The following is a 14,237-nucleotide window of genomic DNA, read 5'->3' as shown; positions in this document are numbered from 1 at the left end:
GTGTGTGCCGACAGTGGTGGGGGGAGGGCTCTCTTCACCTTTCACCCCGCCATGTTGGGACTGTTTGTATTTTTTCCTGGGCCCCTGTGCTAGTCGCCGACCCCATGGGTAAAAAAAAAAAACGGAGTCTCAACGTGGCGTAGCCAGGAAAGGAAGATTATAACTTAGGAGCGTTGGGTTCGCGTCACAGTTCAGGTCATTTCATGCTTTAGGGGGAAGCTGGAAAGAAAATCACCTTAAATGATCAATGTGTAATCATTATAAAAATAAACAGTTTAGTGAGCAGGTAAGTCTTTATTTTGTGCCCACTTCTCATAAATATGTTGATGTGATGGAAATGTATTGCCACATATATTTCTTAGCTCTGCCATATACTATATAAAAATACAAAAAGTCAGTTAATGAATTAAAAATATATTTATTTAGTTTAGTAGTTTATAGATGGTTTATGCTTTGATCTAGAACACACAAAAAACATATTAATAACAAACTGATTTAAGAAAAAGCATATAGCATCTGTTGACCAACATAAGTGCTTCAAAATAAAAGTTGTATATACTTTCAATAATAGTTTGTTGACGCTTGTGAGCTTCAGTGTGTGACAGAATTCCCCCCAGATTGATTCAGTTTTCTGTGGACTTGCCCTGTAACACACTCCCATCTTTTGGATGCAATGTTCAAATTCATTATTTAGAACCACTGTGATCTGCAGCACAAATTCTTAGCTACAGCGTGTTTTGAATATCACTAATAATGTGAGAAACACACTACAACTGTTGGACAATCAAGCAATGAGCAGGAGTTTATGCATTTCACTTTGCCATTTTAGATCCTGCTCTTATGTCACAGTTTGAAACCTTTTGGATATTTGATTTTGGATACTTAACAGTCCAAACTGTGGTCAGGTGTATTCCAATGCTGCAGTTAGTGAGGAGATGTTCATGTAAACTAATAATTGTGAAACAGATGAAGGAGGAATGATTGTAGACAGGTTAGACTCAAAAACAGCACTGAGTAAAAGGCAGAGGCAGAGTTTGCCAAGAAGAATTTAAAGTATTAGGAAAATTATTCTCTGGTCTGATTAGTCTTTGATGAGAGTCTTTGAGTAGAACAAATACAGACGGGTCCTTGAAGAAAACCTTCTCCAGAGCGCATGCAATGTGTTTATCTTTCAGAGTAACAATGACCTAAAGCATGCAGGCAAGATAACACAGGAGTGGCTCCAGGACAAGTCTCTGACTGTCCTTGAATGGTCCAACCGAAGCCCAGATTTAAACCCCACAGAACAAAGATCTGAACATGGCAAATCACAGCCAGTCTGTTAAGCCTGGGAGGATCAGGAAAGGAATGAATTGCATAGGTGTGCAATAGGACCCAAATATATAATTGTTGAAAAATAAAAGTCTTCTAAAAAACACTAAATATGTCATTTGGAAACGTATAAATGAGAGTTTTTCATTATTTTATTTGAATAGACTGAATTAAAAATTCTAAACACAATTTTCTATGAACAGGCTGACTTTTTAAATCTTAAGTGCTGTGAAGCCTCAGAGTCACAATACAAGCCAAAGAAAGAAAGAACATGGTGAAGCATGACTGAGGACACTACACTGAAAAAGGAAAAACACTGTTGGTCCTTCAAAATACTCCCACCCACCGTTAATCAGATATATACATTTCAAGCATGTTGCTTTAATCTTTGATTTCTATTCTCCCACCCATTTCCAACTTTATCGTTGTACATTACTAGATAACATACTGTGCAAGAACACACTGGCGGAAACACTGAAAATAGCTGTAGAAATTCTACAATAAAGCGTTTCTGCGGCAAAAGAATGCAAGAAGAATACAACATAAGGCAGATGTTATTTCCCAGACTCTGGCCTGTAGTAGAAATAATGCTGCAGCAGAGAATATGAACAACAAAGGCCTAAAACAGAGAGAACAGTGGTCCTAATCATAAGATATTTTAAAAACTATAAAAGCTCTGAGTGCCATATGGGCTGTGAGGTCACCAATAGTAATAGGGAGCAAACAGCGTCACTGCAATTTTCTGTCTCAGAGAAAGCTCTTCTCTGACAACCTGAGGAGCATTATACATGATTCGTGCAGACTTTGACTTAATCAAGTGCAAGTTGTAAAAATCATTTGCCATTTTCAGTGTTTCAGTAGCTATATGGGCCCCTCCATAACCGCTGCCCCCTCCTTCGCCTCCCTTTGTTCTCTTCAGCTCTAATAGGTTTTCCCCTGCCACACACAATTCACTTTTTTTCCTTTTCCCCAGATCCCCATCCCCCCCACACCCCTCTTTTAGTGCAGTGCCCAGTGTCGACTGGAGCATTTGAGCAATTTGAAATTAAAGCAAACAATGGGCAGGCACTCCCAGGGACCTCTCGCTCACCATATTACACGGAGGACGCTCGTGTGCTTTTGCGCATTATTGGCAAGTCATTATGTTTCTCTGGAAACCGAGAGCGGGAGCTCGCTCAGAGGAATCGGTGATGCAAGCAGCAGCTGAGTGCTTGGAATAGCATGTATGTTCTGGCAACAGCATGGGGATGCTGTCAAAACAAAACTATATGTGACATGTATGATACATCCCTCAAAGCTTTTTTTTAATTATCCTTGGAAAAGCTTTTTTTACGTCTTAGTCAGCACTCTAATTAGACCTATATTGTTGATATTCATTATGTTGAAGTAGCATGCTGAAAAAAAAATATTGCAGGTACTTGCAAAACATAACATTAAATTGTTGAAATTTACAAACAGAAATCGTCTGATTTATTTTTTACACTATGAAGGGTTTTTAAAATCTGTACAGCACAGCATCATCTCACTTTAGACTTTCAAACCGAATAAAGAAAAACATTCTCCAGGTTGTATTTGAAGAATAGATCATTATGGGGGATTTGATTTAAAGGCTATTAAACTAGATGATACAGAATATATAATTGTATTCTACAATACTGTAATAATGTTAGAACAATATACTACCATTTTATAATATGTATTGCCCACAACCCGGCCTAAAGTCTTGTTGTAGCTATAGAGAAATAAAGTTTGTCTGCAAAGCAATCCTATAATTCAGTGCACACTTGTGTCACTGGAGGTGGAGTGCAGTTTTCGTTTTTCAACACTTGCACTTTGGCTTCCTGTAGGCTGTTTAACACAATAGTGAATTTAACTATTGTGCTTGACTTAAAGATACAATATGCAAACATAACCTGGCAGCAGCATAGCACTGAATGTGGCAACACTTCTGCCTTTAAATCTGATTGGTTAGCTGGCAGACCCTTATTCAAAGAATATTACAGTGATTACAGGAGCTGCTGGCAGCCTGTTCAGTGAGTCTTAGTCTCACACTTTCTCAGAATTTCTTTTTGAAAAGAAGTAGACAAATTGGTATAAATAGCCAGGAACTTTATTTACATCCGCTCCCCCCAAAAAGAGCAATACGAAACAAAGTCAGAAAAATGACTTTTGTTAAGATATTACAGTCATTGATCTCAGTTATATACGTATATTTATATCCAGACGTTTCATGTCAAAGAGAAACATGAAGAACATAAAAGTAAACAGTTGTTTCATTTTGCAGATAAGCGCACTTTTAACCAAAAGTGAAATATTGACAGACCTTTATTGCGTGATATTGTAAAAGAGATTACTTCACGTGCATCACGTATAGGATACAACTGCAAAATAAATTTTAAACATAGAAAATCAATAGCAAGGCTAATCCTTCTGCGAAATAGGTTTATTATTATTATTCACGCCATGGTTTGGTATGTAGTCAGTTCAAAGCACTAAGTTTATTAAATAAAAGTGGACCCTTCTTGGCAGGAACATGTAACCTACCCATCAGGTTTGCAGTGAGTCAAGCAAACAGTCTGCTACAGAGGTTTCAGGCATCCCTGCTATGTGATGGTAGCATGAATGGTCCAATCACAGGCGTCGTTTACGGCTTGTCAGAGGTCACGCGCACACGCGTATTGCGTCTACGTCGTTACGCATTTCCTGTTCTCTGCGAAATCACCCCCCCTCTTCCCACCGTCGCGCCGTGAAGTGGATGTTTTGGTGGAAAAAAATACGCTGTCGAATAGGGACGTAAACACGTTTAAACCATGACATTGCGACCGAGTGGGACCTAAAACGCCGCAGCGGGGGGACAAGGGTCGTCTTCAGCCGAGGTTTCTGTGTATCTCGTCGTATTCCTCCGCATGTCCGCTTTCTTCGTAGATGGTCTCCGGCGAGCGTTGTCTGGCGGCGGACGACGAGTTCTCGACGAATAACATGAAGGAGATGATCGGGGGCTGCTGTGTGTGCTCTGACGAGAGAGGCTGGGCAGAGAACCCGCTGGTGTACTGCGACGGACACGGCTGCAACGTTGCCGTGCATCAAGGTACGCTGGTGATGCTAGCTCGGCTAGCGGTTAGCCCGCACGCTAGTTAGCGTCGTCTCGTTACAAGGTTATGGAGCCTTCTTTGCCTGCCCTCGGCCAGGCCAGGCCGGGGTCAGGCTCAGCTCATTCAGCAGGATCCTCCGCTGTCGTGGCTTTGCAACTAATCTGCTTAGGACCATAGCTGCCAGTTGCTGGTTGGAGATATTTTTGGCTACGAGTCGTGATAATTATCCATGTCAGAAGAGCTCCTGCGGGACACAGCGAATGAGGCACACTCTTGTTTATGTGGTGCACGCTTAGCGCGGAAAGTTTGTGTCACAGATTTCAGATTACGTTACAACTATCGCTGAGTAGGAACTAATATTAACATCAGAATAATTTAAAGTGGATTGCGATGCATTAACAGTAACACAGTGAGGCTGAAATTTGACTTCTGGTTGGGGTTCGTGTTAGCTTCTAGTGTAACAACAGTGCTGCCAAACGAGCGTTAACCCAACATGAGTCATGATGACGTCCAGTGTTTACAAATTTAACAGCTGGACATGTGTCATTTTGGCAACCAGTGGAATGACCGTTAACCCATACAGATCCAAGTTTATTTACTCTTGTAACAAAAGTTGTTTTTACCAGTTTGTTAGTTTTGGACTAAATAAGCTACACAAGAGCTTATAAATATAAATAAATGTACTAAGTGTTGCATTTGTGGGATGTAGTCACATGACTCGTATACTGTAGTGGTTCAAGTCTAAAGTCATACTTCATAATTTATGGCTACTGTCTAATGCTTTGCTGGAAACAATGCATCAATCTCATAAGGATCTGTAAAGTGCATGTAATTTATGATTATTGAGTATGATATGACATTGTTTTAACTTTTAATGCTAAAACATGTAAAAAGACTTACTTCTGTTTACAGATTTATGACCCAAAGTGTAACTTATGTAAAAGAGAGAAAATCTGTGACAACAAAGTTTGTTTTAGCAAGTCCAGAATATCCAAACCCAAAACAATGTTTTGTCACCAGTTTCCTTTCCTGAACCATAAGTGTCATGTTTACAGAGACCTAGGTTATTCTGTTTTATATGATTGTCTTATGATTCCCAGTCGTATCAGGTATAATCTGTAAATGAATAAATGTAGTATTACCTGTCTACCAAAATCTCAAGTCTGAATCCTGTAAACATCAGTGCAATCTAGTGACACAAAGTGGAAAGTATTGCGACATGCTGTTTTACTGCTACAGTAGGTTTTAAAAGCTAATTTATTTTCTACATCTTCACACAGCGTTGCAGTACAAAAGACTTTGTTAAAGTTGTAAAAGAGTTTGACAGTGGCTGTAATGGCTGCGGGAGAATCAGAAGAACTCTTGCATAATGACTGAAAGATAAATTGGAATCCTATGTAACAGTCATACATTTTTTACATTTTTACATTGTCACACTTGACTTGCAATTAGACTTAAGTCTTAGTTACTACGCTAGTTACTTATTTCTTGACTGTAGTTGTACTGACTGACCGACCAACCCCATCTGTATTCTAATCTGTCGTTGTCTTTCTTCAGCCTGCTACGGCATTGTACAGGTGCCCACTGGTCCCTGGTTCTGCAGAAAATGTGAATCTCAGGAGAGAGCAGCCCGTGTGGTGAGTCACGTAATTCATCTATCTCTTCATCATTTGAGTGAACTCCAGGAAGAGTGGGGCTGAGTATGAAGGATTGTGGTCCTAATGGTTTTGAACAAAGCTGTCATTTGTAAATGGATGGATAAAGTAGTGCCAGGTTATGGTCTCATCTCCTCTGTGTTTCTGTTCAAAGGCGTGGATTTAAACTAGTCAACAGAATTCATGTTAAGGCTGTGTTTGGTATATTTTGACCACAGGCATTCAGTAGCTCTGGATCCTGTTTAGTGCCAGTCATTATAATTTAAGACAGAAGTAATGAAACATGGCCTCCGTAGTGCTTCATTATGAGCTGATATTATTCATTTATAACTATGGTATTAGTGTTGTACAATCCTCAGACTCAGTGCTAAAGGCAAAGACAGAAAATGTTTTTCTTCCTTACTATAGATTGTGTTTTGCAAACTGTATGTTGGCTAAATATTTTTTAATCATCTATTTTGACTTAATAGTTGGACTCTACAAAAAAGTAAGGGTTTTGAAAACCTGTATGTTTGTATGACATTAATCAGTGTAATACTGGTTGGTAATTTAGATTAGTCATCTGCATTAGACATTTACTGTGTAAAACCTCACACAGTCACTAACATTTTTGTTTTGTTTGGACTTTTGTCACAGATCAATACTTTCATTCATAAAAACAAACACTTGACAACTGGTTTATGTAGTGCCGTGTCTGTTTCTGTTTCTTTTTAAGTATAAGCTTGGATGCTGCACCATCAAAGGTGCCGTAATGCAAAAAAATAATAATGAAGAACTTTACTGACCTGCCTGTTTTCACCTTTTTATTTTCCATATTGTATGTGTTCTCTTTTATGGAGCCAAGCTTTATGAGTTTCAACTCAATATGACCTCGACAAACGTCTGTGGACCTGTTGAGATTTTGTCAGGGTGAGATTTATGAATAAAGCTGTTGATACAAGTGCTAGGAATGATATGCCTACTTACTACTATTCATGTGTGTCCATGTATACACAACTTCAGTGAATACGCAGATCACTGAAGGCATGAGGTAAAAGTTAACAGGCTAAACCTTTATAAAGAAAGTCATGCGTCTCACTTTATATTTATATAATATATAATATACTTTTATATTTGTGCAGCATCCTAGTAAGTCAAAAGTATGGAAAGTTGTCTTTTGAATAAATGCAAATAGAAATGAAATGCATGAAGTAGTGGTGAGGCTAAAATAATTTTAAAGTTGCAAAGTGTCCTTTAACAACCATAAAAAAACTACATTAGTTTAAAGAATGTATGTAAATACCTGCCCAGGGCAACTGTATGTATAGGTCCCCTATTCTCAAGGTGTGAACCGTTACATGCAACATAAAATATGAATAGGAGAAAGAACCATGGGTCATTGAAGTTTTTCTGTTCTGATAAAGCTCACATGCACAGTGTAGCTTTTGTAATACATGGCCTTGAGATGTGCCACACTGGGTTTTATGTGCCTGAGGACTTTATCAGCTGATATGTCCACACAGACATCCTTAGGAGTAACACATTTAAGCCATTTTCCCAGAATGATTCTGGGTGATACACTAGCTCAGCTCACACGCCAACCAGCTTGCCTTATTTCAGTGTGTACCCCACCCTGGGTACATGAAGTAGAAAGAAGGTTGTTTGTGATTTGTACTTTCTTTCCTTACAGAGGTGTGAGCTGTGTCCCCACAAAGATGGAGCGCTCAAGAGGACAGACAACGGAGGTAGTCTCTCTCCCGTCTGCACACTGACAGACAAACACAAACACACGTCTACATCTGTGCTTAGCCACTTGTGTATTTTATCATTAATTGTATGTCACTGGCAAGTTTAAGGGGCGTGAGCGTGCTGGGAGAGTTATGTTGCTGTTGTTGCATGTGCTGCCTCTCTGTACTGTCCTTGCCAGTCCATATTTTATGAGTGTGAGTGGGTGTGTGTGTTTATGAGGGGGCGGGCCGGGATGGGTATAGTGCGAGGCTTGTGAGGAGTCTCCTTGCTGGGTTCACAGGGAGGTCAGCTTGGTGGAGACTGTAAATATTCTGTGTGTGTGTGAGTTAGTGAGTCACAGCGGCACAGCTGTGGGATTGTGTCCAGGCCTGTAGGAAGACATCAGGACAACACTAACACACACTGTTTTACAACTTTCTTTTATTTTACCCTTCCCGTGACCCCTCTCTCCCCCTCTCCTCTCTGTTTTTCCCTTCCATTTTTCTTTCACCATCTCCTGCCATTACTGTCCATTTCTTCGCTCCTGTCAGATTCTCCCCACTTGTTGATCTGTGGTTAGTTGCTGTTATTTCAGGTGGAATAGTGATTAAGCAAAGCAAAGGGATTAGAAGAATGAAACAGGTATTTGAGCCAGCAATATGTAGCAGGCAAAGTAGAGGAAAAAGCGTACTGGGTGAAAATTTACTGCTGTTTGCTTGTCTTCTTAGCTGTAGACGGGCTACCCCATATATCAGTGGGCTCATTATAGCTGGAGTTTGATGATATGTTAACAGCAAACATTAAAAGGATTTGCATACAGAAAGAGTTCAAATGTCACATCTGTGCACGTAAGGGACCTTGATGGAAACAAGGACAGTACCAGATCAGCAACAGCTTCACACTCTCCATAGCTGGACCAATAAATATCAGATATGTGGCAGCAGAATGAACAATCTGTTTGGACTGATGTGGTTTCACTGTACATCTGATTCATTGCCTTTTTGCAGTAAGAGCCACATGAGCCCAAGTTAGTTTTGTCCTTTTTGCTTAATGTTGGGTAATGTTTGCGTCATAGATTTGTCATAGCCCATTACGGGAGATTACAAAACCAAGACAACATGGAATACTTCAAAGCTAAATGTCAGCAATGTGTTGGAGTAAAGGTAGTTTTTAAGTTGACGCTGTGGTGATCTTCGTGGTGTAAAAGTCTGAATGCCTAGCTGGAGAAGGAAGCTTGTGCCTCTTTTATAGTCCTGTTTTATAGGCCTTCTCCAGATTGTCGAAGGGACTTCAAAACAACAACATGCCCTCATTTAATACCCGCTCCCTCCATTCCTTCCCGCCCTCTGCCCTCCTCCCCTGTCCTGCTCACCAGGTCAAAGACAGGTCAGGGGTTCAACTGTAAGTTTAAGCCTGTTTTTGTTTCCGCTATAGGGAAAAACAGACACCTTCAGTGTGGTAGGAGACTCCCACCTCCATTTGACCTCCCTTTCACCTCCTTCAGCTCCTCCTTTAGCTTGTCAGTTCTACTGCCACTCCACCATACCCCACTGTCATTCTGCTGCCCCCAGTTTGTCTTCACTGACAGGCAGCTGTGTGTATGTTAGTGCTCAATAAACTGCTACTTGGATTGGTAGTTAATCTGTCTACAATTTGTAGCTCTGTAGAAGTCTGTGTGGCACCTTCTATTATAATTATTTTTTTTAAATCACGTCTACAGTCATACTTTTATTCAGGATATCACTCATTTGAACTCAATACATCCCTCACATTACCGACAAATGTGCCACTAACTTTATAATTATTATCTTTCCTGTGATTCTCTTAAAGCTCTTCTTTATGTATATGTCCATCCTTCTGTGTCTTTGCAGGCTGGGCGCATGTGGTGTGTGCACTTTACATACCTGAGGTGGAATTTGCCAACGTATCGACTATGGAGCCCATAGTCCTTCAGTCTGTACCGCATGAGCGCTACAACAAGGTAGCAGTCTTTTTGGGCGCTACGGGAAAATGCACGCACAATGCAATCATCATAAGATATTGACTGTACTTTTTCTGTGACTGTGTGCATTTAGACATGTTATATCTGTGAGGACCAGGGCAGGGAGAGTAAGGCAGCCACTGGAGCCTGTATGACCTGCAACAAACATGGCTGCAGGCAGGCTTTCCATGTCACATGGTGAGACTCATTCGCATCACATTGGCCTCAGTACACAAAGAAGAGATTGTTTTTTTTTTCCAGTTTGTCACTCATGCTGATCTGAAGACTGTGGTGTGCTGTACAGTTCTGCTGTTTCAAAATCTCAAATACTTATTTTAGGTAGAATAATATAATAGGAAGTAAATGACTTGCGGAAGCTGTAATGATGCACAGAAAGGCGGGCTAAATTAAAGATTTTTCTCCTTTGCAAACACAATCTATTTGATCCTGAAGGTAAAACAAAACTTTTGTTTTCCTTCGTCCTGTAATAGTGCCCAGTTTGCCGGGTTGTTATGTGAAGAACAAGGGTCAGATGCAGACAACGTTAAATACTGTGGATACTGCAAGTACCACCACAGCAAACTGGTAAGTGTCCTACTAAGAGCATGTGTTTAATAAGCACGAAGTACACTCCTGAGCAATATCATTAACATTTTTAAATGCTTATAATAAATTAGTCTCTTTAATTTTATTTATATTTAATGCAAATGTGTTAGAAGGATTATAACCCCCCTGAAATATTACCCCAATTTAACAAAATACCTATGATCAGAAAAATCTGCTTATTTGTGTTCACTGTGATAAAACGATTCATTTATGATTTTCAATCAAGGCTAATTGCGTTAACAAGGTTATGGAAGCATCTGAGCTTTCTCAGTTTTGTCTGGCATTGTGTGTATTGCTGTATGGTTTCACAAAGAAGAACATTTCCTCAACAAGTTAATAAACACTGAGTGCGGCAGTAGCTCGCTGAATATGAAGTGAAACACAGTTGCTGCAGCAGTGGTTGGAAAAAAGAGGAACAGACATACAATGCCAGGAGGTGCACAGGCTGTCCTCGAAAAATGAAAACTCACACACTGCTTACAATATGGCACAAAACTGCAAGATTGAAATTTTCTAAAGAACATAAAAAAGGAAGCCTGATGAATATTGCCAGCACATTCATAGGTCAAAAGAACCCAAAATTTATTGGTTGGTTCAACTGGAGTTCTGCATGTTTTGAACCATAGTGTTTGTGCGTGTTTAAATAGAGGATATGACATTTACAGATGGATTCATGAAAGCAGTTTACCAAAACACAAAAATGAAAAGATCTTTCAGTGTCAAATATTCATTATGGGCTAATTGAGCAGAGAAAATGACCAACTGTGTCTTCTGGGCCTGAATTTAACACAACATCTGATGAAGCAGCAAGGCAAAGAGCTGAACAGCTCTCCACACAAAACTAGTAACTATTTTAGTTAGCCTGGCGTCTTTCTTTAGAAATAAAAGAAAAAGATTGAGGTAAAAATCTAAATCCCACTAATGAAGACTTTTATGCCTGTGTTTTAAAAGAGGTCCCTAATTGATTTAATTGATTCTGTGATTTTGACCAGGGGTGTACTTTGGTTAATCATATACTGTGGATGAGGGTTTTGTGTTGTAACACTTTGAATGAGGATTCCTGTGTGGGTTTCTTGGTTCCACTAACTACAAGCAGAAATTGCTATGTTGGAGTAACATACACACACATCAATTTACCAAGGTAGCTCTTCATCCATTCATTCATTTTATTTTGTGTACTCTGTTCTGCCTTATGCCTCTCTCAGCCCTGCCCCTCTCCTCAGTGTTTGCCTATTTCTGCCCTTCCTCCATTTTTTTTTTTTATTTTTCCACCCATGTCAGTTTCTGTTTCCTCCTGTCCTCTCTCTTCTTCAGTTAACTTCCTGTAACTACTCCCACCCTCCCTGCTCTCTGTCCTTCAATCTTCTTATTCCATATGCATCCTCTTTGACCGGACAAGTCCCCCCACCCCTCCAGTGCCATCTACCCTCTATTCTCCATCAACTCCTCTTCCTCCACCATTCATGATTCAGTACAGATATTTTAGAATGGTATTTGTAATTCGTAATTGATAATCCAATGGATGATAAAATATCAACCAAGCAGACACACTATAACATCCAAGTACTGGATATATACACAGGATGTGTTTTAATACACTGGGCTGTCAGATTTTATTCATATACATTATGCATTATTTGAAGTGGGTAACAAAATATGAAAATAAGAAAAGGATCATAACCTAGGACAGGCTGCACAATATCAACACACGCATTCAGATGACATTTTGCAATGTTAACAAATGCTGATGGAAAAACTCGTGCTGTTTTATTGATTGTGTATGAATGGCTTTGGATGCTGGGACATAACGTCATTAAGCTGGGATTGTATGGATGACAGGGTTGTACGAGAGGTAATCAATGATGGAGAAAGCAATGCTGTTAGCAGAGCAGGTTTGATAAAATACCACTTGATGGATGTTTACGCTATGTTAGAAACATGGCATTTGACTGGACTCAGTCAGTAGCCAATCTAATTTCAGACTTAACTTATCCTTGTTTAGTCTGGGCTACAGTGAAATCTGTCTTGGATGGATATTGGCGTCATCAAGGCCTTACATTTAATTCTGAAGGAGTGGAAATTCGGCTGTTGACACATGAACTTAACATGTCCAGTTATCTAGACCAATTGCGACTGAAATAAAAAAAGACTTGTTGCACTTGATAGATTATGAATTGTATATATTTCGTATGATAATCCAAGTTAAGTCTTTAAAAGCTAAGACTAAGTCTTGTGATTTAGCAAGTGGTGTCTGAGTCGGATTAAATCAACTGGGCACCCAGTTGCTTCTGGGCATTATAATAAACACTGCATTGAAGTGATATGGGTGTAACTTAAGGATGCAGTTGTTTGTCACTATGACAGGAGATACGTGGTATATGGCTTGTGTTATAAGAAATAGTTAAAGCTCATTATACTTTAGAGTTGTGTGTTGGCGAAGGAGTTAGAACCTTTTGTTGTGATTGAATACACTTAAATAATTTTGCTGTATGGCTCTATTTGGCAAGTGAAGGCTAAAAAAGGACGAGGTCTTATGCAATGGTGGTATCTGGTATTTTTACTTTAACGCCTACTGCCACAATGTATTTTGTATTTAAAAGTGGCCAATAAGCTCATACAACCTTTGTAACAAATGCTCTTCCATGTTTTTGAGTGTTTTTTGAACTTTGAGTTTTTTAAGTTCTCTCAGTTTTAGTTTAAATTTTATTTAATTATTTTTCTTTAAATAATAGATTTTTTTGGTTAGTTTTAAGCCAAATTTTCTGTGGACTTCATCCAGTAACTTGGAGTTCCTCTTTACTTTTTAGCGAAGGAGCAGGGGCCGTGGTAGTAGGTCTCAAAGCTTAAGTGACTCTTCCTCTCAGTGTATGGATAGACCCCCAGACACGGACAAGAAGGTAAGACACAGCCCTCAGATCTTACCCTCTCTATGCCTCCTACCCAAGATTCTGACTCCATCAAAAACACAAGCACTACTGGTAGATGTTCGTGTGGTGAGACAGATACCATTGAAACAGTTGATCTGGCTTTTTCACTACCAAAGCATTCATGGAAACAGTTCTTTAGAGGCAGGAAGTTACTTACTGTGAATCTGAAAGTGGATGAAAAAAAAAAGATACATTTTTGTTTAATGCTCGCAGGCAACTTGCATCTGTGTGATTAATTAATTATTGAAGGTGTGTAAACGGAAACGTATCCTGGTATTTTTCTGAGGGTGTTTTTGCTATATGTGTTTAAACCATAAAACTCCACCCAATATCTACCATAGATTCTACAAATGTATACATAAATTTCAGGAAGATAAATTTAAGTGCCATAAGTGTCTAATTTAATTTGTTTTCTCAAGTAAACCTGTGCAATTAGGGGACATACTATCTAAACAGAGAAATTTGACCCACCTCAAAACGTTTTTTTTTTGTTTGTTTTGTAGCCTCACATAACATGACTTTTTACACATGTCCTTCAATTTATTGTCCAAGTCAGGGGTGAAATTGTATATTATAATCCCAGCAGCAGTTGCATTTCAGTTGTTCTTAGGACGCTAGTTTAACAGCCGCCCACCTACATGCACCAATGGTCACAGCCACTAATGAATGCGACATAAGTGTGACTTAATCAGCAATGCCTGTTAGTGCAACATGTAATCACAGGCTGCGTAAATTCCAAATTTACAGGAGGTGTCGAGTCATCTGTTCCACTTTTCATCTGTGGCCATAGCTGATCCAATCTAATATAGTAGTGCTAACGGTTCGGTGGAGATGCTCAGAGAAATTGTAACGCCCAGTCCAACAGAGAGCTGCTGCTTAAATTGACCTGTTGAGGAAGCATAATGTTTTCTCTTCAGTGTCATTGATTCCCCCTGCAAGGCGCTCAACAACAGTGTGC

The 14,237-nt window shown here is 39.5% G+C and overlaps 1 protein-coding gene across 4 annotated transcripts in view; it reads left to right on the top strand.

The window, feature by feature from the left end:
• The first annotated feature begins 4,004 nt into the window (after positions 1-4,004).
• mllt10 (MLLT10 histone lysine methyltransferase DOT1L cofactor) overlaps positions 4,005-14,237 on the top strand; it is a 31,726-nt gene continuing 21,493 nt past the window's right edge. For 2 of the 4 annotated variants that reach the window (XM_029146892.3, XM_029146891.2), the window contains exons 1-7: positions 4,005-4,399; positions 5,961-6,040; positions 7,728-7,782; positions 9,637-9,746; positions 9,841-9,944; positions 10,238-10,331; positions 13,160-13,249. In XM_029146892.3, coding sequence (XP_029002725.1) covers positions 4,237-4,399; positions 5,961-6,040; positions 7,728-7,782; positions 9,637-9,746; positions 9,841-9,944; positions 10,238-10,331; positions 13,160-13,249 — 696 coding nt within the window. In that variant the 5' untranslated portion in view covers positions 4,005-4,236. The remainder of the gene's footprint in view (positions 4,400-5,960; positions 6,041-7,727; positions 7,783-9,636; positions 9,747-9,840; positions 9,945-10,237; positions 10,332-13,159; positions 13,250-14,237) is intronic. The other 2 variants (XM_029146894.2, XM_029146895.2) reach the window with 2 other exon arrangements.

This window comes from Betta splendens, chromosome 4 (genome assembly GCF_900634795.4).
Source record: "Betta splendens chromosome 4, fBetSpl5.4, whole genome shotgun sequence".
NCBI classification, from domain to species: Eukaryota; Metazoa; Chordata; class Actinopteri; order Anabantiformes; family Osphronemidae; genus Betta; species Betta splendens.
Note: the sequence above shows the minus strand (reverse complement) of the source record. Positions and strands in the feature narration are given on the sequence as shown.